The sequence below is a fragment of the Salmo salar genome, chromosome 03, assembly GCF_965601325.2.
Source record: "Salmo salar chromosome 03, fSalSal1, whole genome shotgun sequence".
Taxonomy (NCBI): domain Eukaryota; kingdom Metazoa; phylum Chordata; class Actinopteri; order Salmoniformes; family Salmonidae; genus Salmo; species Salmo salar.
The window spans coordinates 4,026,317-4,044,744 of record NC_138293.1 but is presented as its reverse complement, the minus strand read 5'-3'; the positions used below and the strand labels follow the sequence as shown (position 1 = coordinate 4,044,744).

General features: G+C 45.2%; 1 protein-coding gene across 1 annotated transcript in view; it reads right to left on the bottom strand.

Moving 5' to 3' along the window:
- The window catches only part of LOC106596600 (piezo-type mechanosensitive ion channel component 2), a 138,152-nt gene that overhangs the window by 31,947 nt on the left and 87,777 nt on the right, over positions 1 to 18,428 (bottom strand). The window contains exons 35-39 of the mRNA XM_082973020.1: positions 17,092 to 17,294; positions 13,483 to 13,659; positions 9,355 to 9,793; positions 8,897 to 9,060; positions 2,703 to 2,961 (exon numbers count right to left, since the gene is read on the bottom strand). Of these exons, the coding sequence (XP_082829146.1) occupies positions 2,703 to 2,961; positions 8,897 to 9,060; positions 9,355 to 9,793; positions 13,483 to 13,659; positions 17,092 to 17,294 (1,242 nt within the window). The remainder of the gene's footprint in view (positions 1 to 2,702; positions 2,962 to 8,896; positions 9,061 to 9,354; positions 9,794 to 13,482; positions 13,660 to 17,091; positions 17,295 to 18,428) is intronic.

The window sequence follows — 18,428 nt, the reverse complement described above, 5'->3', positions numbered from 1 at the left end:
AGTTCACCGGGGCCGCTCTAGCAGAGCAGAAATTTGACGAACTGACTTGTTGGCAAGATAGAATCTTATGACTGTGCCACGTTGAAAGTCACTGAGCTCTTCAGTAAGGCCATTCTACTGCCAGTGTTTGTCTATGGAGATTGCATGGCTGTGTGCTCCATTTTATAAACCTGTCAGCAATGGGTGGGCTGAAATGACAACAACACAGCATGGTAGCAACACATGACAACACAGCATGGTAGCAACACATGACAACACAGCATGGTAGGAACACATGACAACACAGCATGGTAGCACCACAGCATGGTAGCAACACAGAATGGTAGAAACACATGACAACACAGCATGGTAGAAACACAGCATGGTAGCAACACATGGCAACACAGCATGGTAGCAACACATGACAACACAGCATGGTAGCAACACATGACAACACAGCATGGTAGCAACACATGACAACACAGCATGGTAGCAACACATGACAACACAGCAAGGTAGCAACACATGACAACACAGCATGGTAGCAACACATGACAACACAGCATGGTAGCAACACATGACAACACAGCATGGTAGCAACACATGACAACACAGCATGCTAGCAACACATGACAACACAGCAAGGTATCAACACATGACAACACAGCAAGGTATCAACACATGACAACACAGTCTTCAGACGAATGACTGACTGTTCTTCAAATGAATGAACTGACTGTTCATCGGATTATATCTGGGATTATATCTGGGATTATATCTGGGATTATATCACCATAAAGATTGTATTTTTCTTCAGGGGGTTCCTTAGAGATGAGTATCATAATCTTTGTATTAATTTAGAGACACCCATTGTGTAGGGTCATAGACAATACATATTCATCTAAAGGATTGTAACACCTGTAAAACTATCATAGAAAGTACATGAGCATTATATTCAATTAATACTTCTATATAGCATAGCATACCATAGCATAGCATCCCAGAGCATAGCATCCCATAGCAGAGCATAGCATCCCATAGCATAGCATCCCAGAGCATAGCATCCCATAGCATAGCATCCCATAGCAAGCACCCGCAGCTCACATAGCATAGCGTAGCATCCCATAGCATAGCTTCCCATGGATTAGCATCCCATGGCATAGCATAGCATCCCATAGCATAGCATCCCATACGCCGGTGTACAATGAAGGTGTTCCAAAACCTCTAACTCGGCCGTGGGACCTGCGTCTGTCATAGACTATAGCAGTGTCTGTCTGTCATAGACTATAGCAGTGTCTGTCTGTCATAGACTATAGCAGTGTCTGTCTGTCATAGACTATAGCAGTGTCTGTCTGTCATAGACTATAGCAGTGTCTGTCTGTCATAGACTATAGCAGTGTTTATGTCTGTCATAGACTATAGCAATGTCTGTCTGTCATAGACTATAGCAGTGTCTGTCTGTCATAGACTATAGCAGTGTCTGTCTGTCATAGACTATAGCAGTGTCTGTCTGTCATAGACTATAGCAGTGTCTGTCTATCATAGACTATAGCAGTGTCTGTCTGTCATAGACTATAGCAGTGTCTGTCTGTCATAGACTATAGCAGTGTCTGTCTGTCATAGACTATAGCAGTGTCTGTCTGTCATAGACTATAGCAGTGTCTGTCTGTCATAGACTATAGCAGTGTCTGTCTGTCATAGACTATAGCAGTGTTTATGTCTGTCATAGACTATAGCAGTGTTTATGTCTGTCATAGACTATAGCAGTGTTTATGTCTGTCATAGACTATAGCAGTGTCTGTCTGTCATAGACTATAGCAGTGTCTGTCTGTCATAGACTATAGCAGTGTCTGTCTGTCATAGACTATAGCAGTGTCTGTCTGTCATAGACTATAGCAGTGTCTGTCTGTCATAGACTATAGCAGTGTCTGTCTATCATAGACTATAGCAGTGTCTGTCTGTCATAGACTATAGCAGTGTCTGTCTGTCATAGACTATAGCAGTGTCTGTCTGTCATAGACTATAGCAGTGTCTGTCTGTCATAGACTATAGCAGTGTCTGTCTGTCATAGACTATAGCAGTGTCTGTCTATCATAGACTATAGCAGTGTCTGTCTGTCATAGACTATAGCAGTGTCTGTCTGTCATAGACTATAGCAGTGTCTGTCTGCCATAGACTATAGCAGTGTCTGTCTGTCATAGACTATAGCAGTGTCTGTCTGTCATAGACTATAGCAGTGTCTGTCTATCATAGACTATAGCAGTGTCTGTCTGTCATAGACTATAGCAGTGTCTGTCTATCATAGACTATAGCCGTGTCTGTCTGTCATAGACTATAGCAGTGTCTGTCTGTCATAGACTATAGCAGTGTCTGTCTGTCATAGACTATAGCAGTGTCTGTCTGTCATAGACTATAGCAGTGTCTGTCTGTCATAGACTATAGCAGTGTTTACATCTGTCATAGACTATAGCAGTGTCTGTCTGTCATAGACTATAGCAGTGTCTGTCTGTCATAGACTATAGCAGTGTCTGTCTGTCATAGACTATAGCAGTGTCTGTCTGTCATAGACTATAGCAGTGTAATGTGTTTAATGTGCAGTAGTTCTATGTAGCATATTGCAGTATACATTATTAACTAGGCCTGTGTCCCAAATTGGACCCCTGGCTAAAAGTAGTGTACTAAATAGGGAATAGGGTACCGGTTTGGATGCAGGGCTACATTACCTCTGTATAAACGATGGCAGTCATCCAGAACCTCTTACTGGGTCTAGGTACGGACAGCATGGCCCAGAGGAAGATGAGGATGGGGAGGACCAGGGTGATACAGGAGGCTGACAGCATGTTGTTGAGGATGATGACTAGGTAACACACCATCTCAGAGTGGGCCACCAGCATGTTATACAGGGCATAGACCAGCTGGAGCGCCAGGGGCTGGCCCATATAGAACCGCTCCGACCGCTTTAACTCCTCATCATGGAACATCCTGATGGAGGGGGGGGGAGAGAGAGGGGGAGAGAGAGGGGCGCCGGGTGGAGAGAGAGAGGGGGAGAGAGGGCGCCGGGTGAGGGGGAGAGAGGGGGAGAGAGGGAGAGAGAGGGGGGAGAGAGAGGGCACCGGGGGGGAGAGAGAGGGCGCCGGGGGGGAGAGAGAGGGGGGATAGAGGGCGCCGGGGGGGAGAGAGGGCGCCGGGGGGGGAGAGAGAGGGGAGAGAGGGCAGGGGGGGAGAGGGAGGGGGAGAGAGGGCGCCGGGGGGGGAGAGAGAGGGGGAGAGAGAGGGGGAGAGAGGGCGCCGGGGGGGAGAGAGAGGGCGCCGGGGGGGAGAGAGAGGGCAGGGGGGGAGATATTAGCTAAAGCGCAAAAAATGATCTGGCGACCAGCTAGGACGGAGGTGTGAATGTTTTCTATTAGAATCATTTATTTATTATTTATTTTTTATGTATTTATTTATTTATTTCACCTTTATTTAACCAGGTAGGCTAGTTGAGAACAAGTTCTCATTTACAACCTGGCCAAGATAAAGCAAAGCAGTGCGACACAAACAACAACACAGAGTTACACATGGAGTAAAACAAACATACAGTCAATAATACAGTAGAAGAAAAAATTAAGTATATATAGTCTATATACAGTGTGTGCAAATGGCGTGAGGAGGTATGGCAATAAATAGGCCAATAGTAGCAAAGTAATTACAATTTAGCAGATTAACACTGGAGTGATAGATGAGCAGATGATGATGTGCAAGTAGTGATACTGGTGTGCAAAAGAGTAAATAAAAACAATATGGGGATGAGGTAGTTGGATGGGCTATTTACAGATGGGCTATGTACAGCTGCAGCGATCGGTTAGCTGCTCGGATAGCTGATGTTTAAAGTAATCATGGACCCTAAGGTTTGCGTTTGAAGGAAGTTGAATGATGTTCAGACTTAAAAATGTATTGGATAACCGATGTTGTATAATTCTAGGTAGTCACAGTAGTCATGTTGAGATGTGCTGTGTTTCACCCATATTCACCCATACTCTATAGGAAACGGGTTTTCAAGCACGGTGTCGCGCCACACCGGCGTGCCTTGAGGAACTCTCAGGTGTTGGGCCTTGAGGAACTCTCAGGTGTTGTGCCTTGAGGAACTCTCAGGTGTTGTGCCTTGAGGAACTCTCAGGTGTTTTGCCTTGAGGAACTCTCAGGTGTTTTGCCTTGAGGAACTCTCAGGTGTTGGGCCTTGAGGAACTCTCAGGTGTTGGGCCTTGAGGAACTCTCAGGTGTTTTGCCTTGAGGAACTCTCAGGTGTTGGGCCTTGAGGAACTCTCAGGTGTTGGGCCTTGAGGAACTCTCAGGTGTTTTGCCTTGAGGAACTCTCAGGTGTTGGGCCTTGAGGAACTCTCAGGTGTTGGGCCTTGAGGAACTCTCAGGTGTTGGGCCTTGAGGAACTCTCAGGTGTTTTGCCTTGAGGAACTCTCAGGTGTTGGGCCTTGAGGAACTCTCAGGTGTTTTGCCTTGAGGAACTCTCAGGTGTTGGGCCTTGAGGAACTCTCAGGTGTTTTGCCTTGAGGAACTCTCAGGTGTTGGGCCTTGAGGAACTCTCAGGTGTTTTGCCTTGAGGAACTCTCAGGTGTTTTGCCTTGAGGAACTCTCAGGTGTTGGGCCTTGAGGAACTCTCAGGTGTTGGGCCTTGAGGAACTCTCAGGTGTTTTGCCTTGAGGAACTCTCAGGTGTTGGGCCTTGAGGAACTCTCAGGTGTTGGGCCTTGAGGAACTCTCAGGTGTTGGGCCTTGAGGAACTCTCAGGTGTTTTGCCTTGAGGAACTCTCAGGTGTTGGGCCTTGAGGAACTCTCAGGTGTTTTGCCTTGAGGAACTCTCAGGTGTTGGGCCTTGAGGAACTCTCAGGTGTTTTGCCTTGAGGAACTCTCAGGTGTTGGGCCTTGAGGAACTCTCAGGTGTTGGGCCTTGAGGAACTCTCAGGTGTTGGGCCTTGAGGAACTCTCAGGTGTTTTGCCTTGAGGAACTCTCAGGTGTTGGGCCTTGAGGAACTCTCAGGTGTTTTGCCTTGAGGAACTCTCAGGTGTTTTGCCTTGAGGAACTCTCAGGTGTTTTGCCTTGAGGAACTCTCAGGTGTTTTGCCTTGAGGAACTCTCAGGTGTTTTGCCTTGAGGAACTCTCAGGTGTTGGGCCTTGAGGAACTCTCAGGTGTTGTGCCTTGAGGAACTCTCAGGTGTTTTGCCTTGAGGAACTCTCAGGTGTTTTGCCTTGAGGAACTCTCAGGTGTTTTGCCTTGAGGAACTCTCAGGTGTTTTGCCTTGAGGAACTCTCAGCCACAAAACTTCTTCTAATCTTGATAATATAATCACTCACTGATAAACGTGACCTGTAGAATGCACATTGGACTGTTGACTTGGGAGCACTAGTGGAGGTCAGATAAAACAGTAAACATGTCAAATGGTTACATCTGTGTGGTTGTTTTAAGTAAGGTGTATCATTTGAGGAGAGCGCATCACGAGCAAAATAATTCCTCAGGTAAAGTTCCTCAAGGCAAAACTCATTTCATTTCGCCTGTGAAAACTTTTTTGCACAAGCAAATCTGATTAGGCTTATTGTCACGTCCTGATCATAGTAAGATGTTATTTTCTATGGTAGAGTAGGTCAGGGCGTGACAGGTTTTTTCTCTCTATGTTTTCTATTTCTATGTTGTCAGGGTCTAGTTTTGTATTTATATGTTCATGTTCTAGTTTTGTATTTCTATGTTGGGGTTTTGTTTGGGATGATCTCCAATTAGTGGCAGCTGGTCCTCGTTTTCTCTAATTGGAGATCATACTTAAGTAGGTTTTTTTTTTCCACCTGGGTTTGTGAGAGATTGTTTTTTGAGTAGTGTCTGTTTTCAACTCTGCATCACGGTTTGTTGTTTTGTTCTTTAGTTTATGTATTGCATAGTTTCACAGTGTAAATAAAATGTGGAACGACACACACGCTGCACTTTGGTCCGCTTCTCCTTACGACAACCGTGACACTTAGCTGAACCACAGCCTCTGGTACTGTATGTCTCTGGTACTGTATGTCTCTGGTACTGTATGTCTCTGGTACTGTATGTCTCTGGTCTTAGCTGAACCACAGCCTCTGGTACTGTATGTCTCTGGTCTTAGCTGAACCACAGCCTCTGGTACTGTATGTCTCTGGTCTTAGCTGAACCTCAGCCTCTGGTACTGTATGTCTCTGGTACTGTATGTCTCTGGTCTTAGCTGAACCACAGCCTCTGGTACTGTATGTCTCTGGTCTTAGCTGAACCACAGTCTCTGGTACTGTATGTCTCTGGTACTGTATGTCTCTGGTCTTAGCTGAACCTCAGCCTCTGGTACTGTATGTCTCTGGTACTGTATGTCTCTGGTCTTAGCTGTACCACAGCCTCTGGTACTGTATGTCTCTGGTCTTAGCTGAACCACAGTCTCTGGTACTGTATGTCTCTGGTCTTAGCTGAACCACAGTCTCTGGTACTGTATGTCTCTGGTACTGTATGTCTCTGGTCTTAGCTGAACCACAGCCTCTGGTACTGTATGTCTCTGGTCTTAGCTGTACCACAGCCTCTGGTACTGTATGTCTCTGGTACTGTATGTCTCTGGTACTGTATGTCTCTGGTACTGTATGTCTCTGGTCTTAGCTGAACCTCAGCCTCTGGTACTGTATGTCTCTGGTCTTAGCTGAACTACAGCCTCTGCTACAGAAACAAATGGAGCATGACTTTGTGTCCAGGGTTGCATCTTTAAAATGCAGAAAACCGCTGGTCTCTAACCCAAACTGTTCATAATGAAAGGCCTATATTACCAGAGCTAAAAAACAAAATATGTGGACACCCCTTTCAAATGAGTGGATTCGACTATTTCAGCCACATCAGTTGCTGACAGGTGTATAAAATCGAGAACACAGCCATGCGATTTCCATAGACAAATATTGGCAGTAGAACGGCCCGTACTGATGAGTTCAGTGACTTTCAACGTGGCACCGTCATAGGATACTGAAGTGGTAGGCCACACAAGCTCACAGAACGGGACTGCAGAGTACTGAAGTGGTAGGCCCCACAAGCTCACAGAACGGGACTGCAGAGTACTGAAGTGGTAGACCACACAAGCTCACAGAACGGGACTGCAGAGTACTGACGTGGTAGGCCACACAAACTCACAGAACGGGACTGCAGAGTACTGAAGTGGTAGGCCACACAAGCTCACAGAACGGGACTGCAGAGTACTGAAGTGGTAGGCCCCACAAGCTCACAGAACGGGACTGCAGAGTACTGAAGTGGTAGACCACACAAGCTCACAGAACGGGACTGCAGAGTACTGACGTGGTAGGCCACACAAACTCACAGAACGGGACTGCAGAGTACTGAAGTGGTAGACCACACAAACTCACAGAACGGGGCCACTGAGTGCTGAAGTGGTAGGCCACACAAACTCACAGAACGGGACTGCAGAGTACTGAAGTGGTAGGCCACACAAGCTCACAGAACGGGACTGCAGAGTACTGAAGTGGTAGGCCACACAAGCTCACAGAACTGGACTGCAGAGTGCTGAAGTGGTAGGCCACACAAGCTCACAGAATGGGACTGCAGAGTGCTGAAGTGGTAGGCCACACAAGCTCACAGAACTGGACTGCAGAGTGCTGAAGTGGTAGGCCACACAAGCTCACAGAACTGGACTGCAGAGTACTGAAGTGGTAGACCACACAAACTCACAGAACGGGACTGCGGAGTACTGAAGTGGTAGGCCACACAAGCTCACAGAACGGGACTGCAGAGTGCTGAAGTGGTAGGCCACACAAGCTCACAGAATGGGTCAGGAGCTTCATGAAATGGGTTTCAATGGCCGAGCAGCCGCACACAAGCCTAAGATCACTATGCGCAATGCCAAGCATCGGCTGGAGTGGTGTAAAGCTCGCCGCCATTGGACTCTGGAGCAGTGGAAACACGTTCTCTGGAGTGATGAATCACACTTCACCATCTGGTAGTCCAACGGACTAATCTGGTTATGGCGGATGCCAGGAGAACGCTACCTGCCCCAATGAATAGTGCCAACTGTAAAGTTTGGTGGAGGAGGAATAATGGTATGGGACTGTTTTTCATGGTTCGGGCCCCTTAGTTCTTAGTTCTGTTAATGCTACAGCATACAATGACATTCTAGACGATTCTGTGCTTCCAATTTTGTGGCAACAGTTTGGGGAAGGCCCTTTCCTATTTCAGCATGACAATGCCCCATGCAAAAAGCGAGGTCCATACAGAAATGGTTTGTTCAGATTGGTGTGGAAGAACTTGACTGGCCTGCACAGAGCCCTGACCTCAACCCCATTGAACACCTTTGGGATGAATTGAAACGCAGACTGCAAGGCAGGCTTAATTGCCCAACATCAGTACCCGACCTCACTAATGCTCTTGTGGCTGAATGGAAGCAAGTCCCCTGCAGCAATGTTCCAACATCTAGTGGAAAGCCTTCCCAGAAGAGTGGAGGCTGTTATAGCAGCAAAGGGGGAGGACCAACTCCATATTAACGCCCATGATTTTGGAATGAGATGTTTGACAAACAGGTGTATACTTTTGGCCATGTTGTGTATTTTTTTTGGTGCAGATTTGTGGGACGCTCTTAAAGGGGAAATGAATCATTATGAGTTAGGAACAATAACAATAGTTCAAAAAAATACATTTAATCTATAAAAAAAAAACGAACGTTTGTCACAGAAAATAGATGATTTGCAGTATGGATCAGATGAGATGGCAGGTCATTACCACTAAATACATTAATAAGGACATTTTAGATATGGAACAGAATGTTTTAACCCACCAAGATTTTCCACAGTTCAACAAATAATGTTTGGGACTCAATTCCACTCTATAGATTAGATCTATATAACTATAATTAGACATAAGTGTGTCTCATCCACTTACTTGTTGAGCAGCAGTTCGCTGGCGGTCAGCTCAGCGGTAGATGAGAGCAGCAAGGGGCCGTCCAGATAGTCTGACCGGCTGGTGTCTGGGGTCATCACCATCCTCCTCTTATCGTCCCTGTCGCTCTCATCCTCACTCACCTCCAGTCGGTCGAAGCTCACCGCCTTTCATGACAAAAATAATAATAATTCATTTAGTTTGCACTTTTCATTATACAACAATTACCAAGGGCTACCTACCGTGTGAGCAATGAAATGATCAATCAATCAATCAATCAAATGTATTTTATAAAACCGTTTTAACATGAGCAGTTGTCACAAAGTGTTTTACAGTAACCCGGCCCGACCTCAAAAAGCAAGCAAAGCAGAAGTGAAAGCAGGGGCCAGGAAAATCTCCCTAGAAGGAAGAAATCTAGAATTGAACCCGGCTCAGAGTGACAAGGGACATAGAGAAGCAACCTTGTTGTAGCTGGAAGGCACGTCAGTGTCCGAGGTGTTTGGGGCATCCGAGATGTCCAGCTGACCTGCCCGGTCCCGCTCCTCTGTCTTCCGGTACTCTTGCCGGACACCCCCATCGTCACTGTCAGTGGTACAGTCCTGGGACCCTGATCGAAGGGCCAGGAGGGTCGAAGTTGGACCGTCTACCCTGAAGGAGGGGACCTCCCCTGGGCCTGGAGTCCTCCATGGATCCCACTGTCCCTGGTCCCTCTCCTCCTCCTCAGTGGTCACTCCACCACCACTCCACCAGGGGCTTCCCTCAGACCCCTCTGCCTCCGGATGTGGGGGTCCCAAGGGTTCGTTCTGCCTGTCCTCCCCCTGGTCCTGTTCGTCCTCCACCTCCTCGATGGTGTCATTTGTGCCTTGCCGTGAGTAGAGAGTGATGCACTGAGTCGCCTCGCTGTGGGGGACAGGCAGGCAGACAGACAGACAGACACAGAGAGGAAGTTACTGGTTATTGTCAATGTCCAGTACTGTATTCACAAAGTTACTGGTTACTGTCACTCCTCAGTACTGTATTCACAAAGTTACTGGTTACTGTCACTCCTCAGTACTGTATTCACACAATTACTGGTTACTGTCACTCCTCAGTACTGTATTCACACAGTTACTGTCACTCCTCAGTACTGTATTCACACAATTACTGGTTACTGTCACTCCTCAGTACTGTATTCACAAAGATACTGGTTACTGTCACTCCTCAGTACTGTATTCACACAGTTACTGTCACTCCTCAGTACTGTATTCACACAGTTACTGGTTACTGTCACTCCTCAGTACTGTATTCACAAAGATACTGTCACTTCTCAGTACTGTATTCACACAGTTACTGGTTACTGTCACTCCTCAGTACTGTATTCACACAGTTACTGGTTACTGTCACTCCTCAGTACTGTATTCACACAGTTACTGGTTACTGTCACTCCTCAGTACTGTATTCACACAGTTACTGTCACTCCTCAGTACTGTATTCACACAGTTACTGGTTACTGTCACTCCTCAGTACTGTATTCACACATTTACTGTCACTCCTCAGTACTGTATTCACACAGTTACTGTCACTCCTCAGTACTGTATTCACACAGTTGAGAGTATTTGGGTGACACTCACTCAACAGCCCAATGTATCGTTGTGTAGTTTCAAACATTGGTTGAGAGAACAGAAAGATTGACAAACTGACATCTTACTCAACGTGAAGGTAAAAATCCTATTCATCAAAATAATCATATTGACAGTAGTTTGTGAAGTTTGAGGAACAGAAACAAACCACATATAATGATGAGAATAACAAGCAAACCATTAACAGAACATGGGTGGTAATAAGCAAACCCATTAACAGAACATGGGTGATAATAAGCAAAACCATTAACAGAACATGGGTGATAATAAGCAAACCCATTAACAGAACATGGGTGATAATAAGCAAAACCATTAACAGAACATGGGTGGTAATAAGCAAACCATTAACAGAACATGGGTGATAATAAGCAAACCCATTAACAGAACATGGGTGGTAATAAACAACCCATTAACAGAACATGGGTGGTAATAAGCAAACCCATTAACAGAACATGGGTGGTAATAAACAACCCATTAACAGAACATGGGTGGTAATAAGCAAACCATTAACAGAACATGGGTGGTAATAAGCAAACCCATTAACAGAACATGGGTGATAATAAACAACCCACAAACAGAACATGGGTGGTAATAAACAACCCATTAACAGAACATGGGTGATATTAAGCAAACCCATTAACAGAACATGGGTGGTAATAAGCAAACCCATTAACAGAACATGGGTGATAATAAACAAACCATTAACAGAACATGGGTGTTAATAAACAACCCATAAACAGAACATGGGTGGTAATAAGCAAACCATTAACAGAACATGGGTGGTAATAAGCAAACCCATTAACAGAACATGGGTGATAATAAACAAACCATTAACAGAACATGGGTGGTAATAAGCAAACCATTAACAGAACATGGGTGATAATAAGCAAACCCATTAACAGAACATTGGTGGTAATAAACAACCCATTAACAGAACATGGGTGGTAATAAGCAAACCCATTAACAGAACATGGGTGGTAATAAGCAAACCATTAACAGAACATGGAGGTAGGGCTTTCTCCTATAGAGCTCCATTTTTATGGAATGGTCTGCCTACCAATGTGAGAGACGCAGACTCAGTCTCAACCTTTAAGTCTTTACTGAAGACTTATCTCTTCAGTAGGTCCTATGATTAAGTATAGTCTGGCCCAGGAGTGTGAAGAGGAACGGAAAGGCTGGAGCAACGAACCGCCCTTGCTGTCTCTGCCTTGCCGGTTCCCCTCTTTCCACTGGGATTCTCTGCCTCTAACCCTTTTACAGAGGCTGAGTCACTGGCCTACTGGTGTTCTTCCATGCCGTCCATGGGAGGGGTGCGTCACTTGAGTGGGTTGAGTCACTGACGTGGTCTTCCTGTCTGGGTTGGCGCCCCCCCCCCCCCCCCTTGGGTTGTGCCATGGCGGAGATCGTTGTGGGCTATACTCGGCCTTGTCTTAGGACGGTAAGTTGGTGGTTGGAGACATCCCTCTAGTGGTGTGGGGGCTGTGCTTTGGCAAAGTGGGTGGGGTTATATCCTGCCTGTTTGGCCCTGTCCGGGGGTATCATCGGATGGGGCCACAGTGTCTTCTGATCCCTCCTGTCTCAGCCTCCAGTATTTATGCTGCAGTAGTTTATGTGTCGGGGGGCTAGGGTCAGTCTGTTACATCTGGAGTATTTCTCTTGTCTTATCCGGTGTCCTGTGTGTATTTAAATATGCTCTCTCTAATTCTCTCTTTCTCTCTTTCTGTCTTTCTCTCGGAGGACCTGAGCCCTAGGACCATGCCTCAGGACTACCTGGTATGATGACTCCTTGCTGTCCCCAGTCCACCTGGCCGTGCTGCTGCTCCAGTTTCAACTGTTCTGCCTGCGGCTATGGAACCCTGACCTGTTCACCGGACGTGCTTGTTGCACCCTCGACAACTACTATGATTATTATTATTTGACCATGCTGGTCATTTATGAACATTTTAACATTTTAACATTTTGACCATGTTCTGTTATAATATCCACCCTGCACAGCCAGAAGAGGACTGGCCACCCCTCATAGCCTGGTTCCTCTCTAGGTTTCTTCCTAGGTTTTTGGCCTTTCTAGGGAGTTTTTCCTAGGGAGTTTTTCCTAGCCACCGTGCTTCTTTCACATGCTTTGCTTGCTGTTTGGGGTTTTAGGCTGGGTTTCTGTACAGCACTTTGAGAATATCAGCTGATGTACGAAGGGCTATATAAAAATAAATTTGATTTGATTTGATTTGAATAAGCAAACCCATTAACAGAACATGGGTGATAATAAACAACCCACAAACAGAACATGGGTGGTAATAAACAACCCATTAACAGAACATGGGTGATATTAAGCAAACCCATTAACAGAACATGGGTGGTAATAAGCAACCCATTAACAGAACATGGGTGATAATAAGCAAACCCATTAACAGAACATGGGTGGTAATAAACAACCCATTAACAGAACATGGGTGGTAATAAGCAAACCATTAACAGAACATGGGTGATAATAAGCAAACCCATTAACAGAACATTGGTGGTAATAAACAACCCATTAACAGAACATGGGTGGTAATAAGCAAACCCATTAACAGAACATGGGTGGTAATAAACAACCCATTAACAGAACATGGGTGGTAATAAGCAAACCATTAACAGAACATGGGTGGTAATAAGCAAACCCATTAACAGAACATGGGTGATAATAAACAACCCACAAACAGAACATGGGTGGTAATAAACAACCCATTAACAGAACATGGGTGATATTAAGCAAACCCATTAACAGAACATGGGTGGTAATAAGCAAACCATTAACAGAACATGGGTGATAATAAGCAAACCCATTAACAGAACATGGGTGGTAATAAACAACCCATTAACAGAACATGGGTGGTAATAAACAACCCATAAACAGGACAGGGGTGTGTGAGGGGAGTAAAAGGAAGATGAGGAGGAATAAGAGGAAGAGTGTTTTTGGCTTAGACCAGGCACCTGGACACTTGGCTGCTGCTGCTGTCAGTCGACTTGGAGGCGTCCAGGCCGTAAATCTTACAGAGTTTGGGCCGGACACGCTCGCTGGTTTTGGGAATAGGAAGGTCTGACGGCATTCCGTCCAGCTCGTCCAGCGTGTCTTGGCGGGAGAACAGCATGGTGGCTTCAGTGTAGCCACTGGTGGATGGGATGAGAAATAAACGATTGAAATGACACAATGGTTACAACATGGCTTTCACATGACACAGCTAACGATGTGGAAGTTTCCAAATGGTAAAGTTGGTGGGGAGGTTATGGCCGGGTGATGTATAATGTGATTCCTCATCTCTCAGCCTGTATCCTCCTCTCTCTCATGCTGAAGATACTGATCAAGCAGTAGAATTACGTAGAGAAAGCAATAATAGAAAATCTCAAGCACTCTACTGGGTCTCTCGAAGATACAGTGCCGTGAAAAAGTATTTGCCGCCTTTCAAATTTTCTCGATTATTTGCATATTTTTAATACCGAATGTTATTAGATCTTCAACCAAAACCGAATTTATTTTAATTTGTATTGAATCTTTATGTAACGGTCTGGGCGTAGTGGGTGTGGAGTCAGGCGCAGGAGACAGAAAGTTCAATGCAGCGCTTTATTACGCACAAAAGTATTTCGCCCAAAATGCCGGGCGCACCAAAATACAAAACGCCCAAAATATACTATCCAGAACACAGTGGAAGGATCATCAAGCCCGCACAAAGAACAGGCGTGGCCTACTGGCTTAAATAGCCCAATTAACAAGCCTAATTGAAAACAGGTGAAACTAATTAGACAATACAAACAGAAAGGGGAAAAAGAGATCGGTGGCAGCTAGTAGGCCGGTGACGACGACCGCCGAGCGCCACCCAGTCACCCTCGGCAGGAGATGTGACACTATATTTAACTAGGCAAGTCTCAGGTATTAGATAAAGAGAACCCGAGTGAACAAATAAGACAACAATTACATACTTGTATATATTATTTCATAAATAAAGTTATGCAAAATCCCCTGTGTGAAAAAAGTAATTGCCCCCTTTTACACTCAATTACTGGTTGCGCCACCTTTAGCTGTAATGTTTCCAACCAAACACTTCCTGTAGTTGTCGATCAGTCTCTCACATCGCTGTGGAGGACATTTTGGTCCACTCTTCCATGTAGAACTGCTTTAACTCAGGGACATTTGTGGGTTTTAAAAGCATGAACTGCTCATTTCAAGTCCTGCCACAAAATCTCAATTGGGATTAGGTCTGGACTTTGACTAGGCAATTCCAAAACTTCAAATTTGTTGCTTTTTAGACATTTTCATGTAGACTTGAATGTGAGTTTTGGATCATTGCAAATAATCTGGGTAACCATTTGATTACCTGTTCAGCAGTCTAATGGCTTGGGGGTAAAAGCTGTTGAGAAGCCTTTCGGTCCTAGACTTGGTGCTCTGGTACAGCTTGCCGTGCGGTAGCAGAGAGAACAGACTATGACTAGGGTGGCTGGGGTCTTTAACAATTTTTAGGGCCTTCCTCTGACACCGCCTGGTGTAGAAGTCCTGGATGGCAGGCTTAGCCCCAGTGATGTACTGGGCCGTGCGCTCCACCCTCTGAAGTGCCTTGCGGTCGAAGGTCGATCAGTTGCCATACCAGGCAGTGATGCAACCAGTCAGGATGCTCTCGATGGTGTAGTTGTAGAACCTTTTGAGGATCCGGGGACCCATTCCAAATCTTTTCAGTCTCCTGAGGGGGAATGGGTTTTATCGTGCCCTCTTCACGACTGTCTTGGTGTGTATGGACCATTCTAGTTTGTTGGTGATATGGACACCAAGGAACTTGAAGCTCTCAACCTGCTCCACTACAGCCCCGTTGATGAGAATGGGGGCGTGCTCGGCCCTCCTTTTCCTGTAGTCCACAATCATCTCCCGGCCAGGTCTCTGACCTCCTCCCTATAGGCTGTCTGGTCGTTGTTGTGTCGTCTGCAAACTTAATGATGGTGGTGGAGTTGGTGCCTGGCTATGCAGTCGTGGGTGAACAGGGAGTACAGGAGGGGACTGAGCACTCACCCCTGAGGGACCCCTGTGTTGAGGATCAGAGTGGTGGATGTGATGCTACCTACCCTTACCACCTGGGGGCGACCCGTCAGGAAGTCCAGGATCCAGTTGCAGAGGGAGGTGTTTAGTCCCAGGGTCCTTAGCTTATTGATGAGCTTTGAGGGCACTATGGTGTTGAACGCTGAGCTGTAGTCAATGAACAGCATTCTCACGTAGGTGTTCCTTTTGTCCAGGTGGGAAAGGGCAGTGTGGAGTGCAATAGAGAATGCATCATCTGTGGATCTGTTTGAGCGGTATGCAAATTGGAGTGGGGTCTAGGGTTTCTGGGATAATGGTGTTAATGTGAGCCATGACCAGCCTTTCAAAGCACTTCATGGCTACGGACGTGAGTGCTACGGGTTTGTAGTCATTTAGGCAGGTTACCTTAGTGTTCTTGGGCACAGGGACTATGGTTGTCTGCAGGGACAGGTTGAAAATGTCAGTGAAGACACTTGCCAGTTGGTCAGCGCATGCTCGGAGTATACGTCCTGGTAATCCGTCTGGCCCTGCGGTCTTGTGAATGTTGACCTATTTAACCTTTCGCCGCCTCTGGGTGAACGGTTTCCTGTTTGCTTATTTCCTTATACAGCTGACTGAATGCGGACTCCTCTTTCACCCCAGCTGCCAAACTAACCCTGATTCAGATGACCATCCTACCCATGCTAGATTACGGAGACGTAATTTATAGATCGGCAGGTAAGGGTGCTCTCGAGCGGCTAGATGTTCTTTACCATTCAGCCATCAGATTTGCCACCAATGCTCCTTATAGGACACATCACTGCACTCTATACTCCTCTGTAAACTGGTCATCTCTGTATACCCGTCGCAAGACCCACTGGTTGATGCTTATTTCTAAAACCCTCTTAGGCCTCACTCCCCCCCTATCTGAGATATCTACTGCAGCCCTCATCCTCTACACACAACACCCGTTCTGCCAGTCACATTCTGTTAAAGGTCCCCAAAGGGTTAGAAGAAGCCTACATAACCAACCCATGAAGTCAAATTTAACATCCATATATATGGCCAGCTATATAAACTTTAACATTGATTTATCCCGCAATAGACGTGGTTCAATTGGTAACACATATTACATTTACATTTTTAGTCATTTAGCAGACGCTCTTATCCAGAGCAACTTACAGTAGTGAATGCATACATTTCATACATTTTTTTTTTTTTTTTTTGTACTGGCCCCCCGTGGGAATCGAACCCACAACCCTGGCGTTGCACACACCATGCTCTACCAACAGAGCCACATTCGTATCTTCTTCTAATGCCTCTTAACTATCGACACCGCAGGCGTGACTCGACTGGGTTTCCAATTGAGGACACCTTTGTAGTTGCACCGATTCGTCGGCTGTGTTCCCTCACGCTAGTGAGGAAGCTCAACAAAGTGTTAACGGCGGTTAAGGGGAAAGTAATCTAAAAGTAGCCGAATGTAATCAGATTACAATTTTGGACAGGTAACTGGTAACTGTAACGGATTACATTTAGAAAGTAACCTAGGCAACCCTGCTTACCTGGATATACTATCCCTGGAGACCATAGATACAACAGAGTCCTGGCTCTCCATACGATAGATACCTCTCCTTCTACGGACTCTGTGCGACCACGACACACTGTCCTCCTCAATGAGCCGGTCCAGACTGGAACCCTGCGACATGTACATACGCATCTGCTTCTGGTAGTACACATGGATACTGTCTCTGGACGGGACATTACCCTGTAGGGGAATTACACATCAATATAGGTTACATATAGGTTATATATATATATATATATATATATATATGTTGTCATTGATTGATCTGCTTCTGGTAAAACACATGGATACTGACTCTGGACAGGATGTTACCCTCTAGGGAGTGGTTTGATGGTTAGGATCAAGATCGTCACTGATTCTCTATTTTGATAGTTTTTTTCCCAGTTTTTTTTTAAGGGGTGAATCAGCTTTAATATTGCCGAAAGATTGTTGCTGCCATCAATGTAATTGTCTGCATCATTTCCAAACCCCCTTATATTTAGGAGGTAAATATATATATAAATACCGTATATATATATATACAGTATCTCACAAAAGTGAGTACACCCCTCACATTTTTGTAAATATTTGAGTATATCTTTTCATGTGACAACACTGAAGAAATGACCCTTTGCTACAATGTAAAGTAGTGAGTGTACAGCTTGTATAACAGTGTAAATTTGCTGTCCCCTCAAAATAACACAACCCACAGACATTAATGTCTAAACCGCTGGCAACAAAAGTGAGTACACCTCCTAAGTGAAAAGTGATTTTTTTTTCCCATCACAACGCTGTAGTGTAAGAGGCCTCCAATTGTTTTAATGGACTGGATCTTTACATATATACCACTTGGATCCTGTTTCAGTAATATCGGACACTCTTGTTGAGTGTCCGATAATCTACCATTTATATAGGAGTGGTTAAAACATGCTAATAATGGTCCTCTGAGTATATCAGAAAAAGTTTGGTATACTTCCACTGGTATGCCCTCCAGCCCTGGAGTTTTCCCATCCTTAAAGGCTTTAATTACACCAAGAAGTCCTTCCTCTGTAATTTGGCCTTCACATGAGTCTTTCTGTACAGATGTTAAGTTTACATTATTAATAGGTTAAAAAAATCCATACAATTAGCTCCGGTTAGTGGAGATGGAGGAGACTGAAATGAAAACATATAAAGTACTTTACTTTTCTCTTTCAAAATATCATTAGGTGAATCATACGCGACTCCATCATTTATAACAAGTTTCAATACATTTTTTTCTGGTAGCATTTCTATGTTGAAAATTGAAAAAGAATTTGGTGCATTTTTCCCCATATTCCATCCATTTCGCTTTAT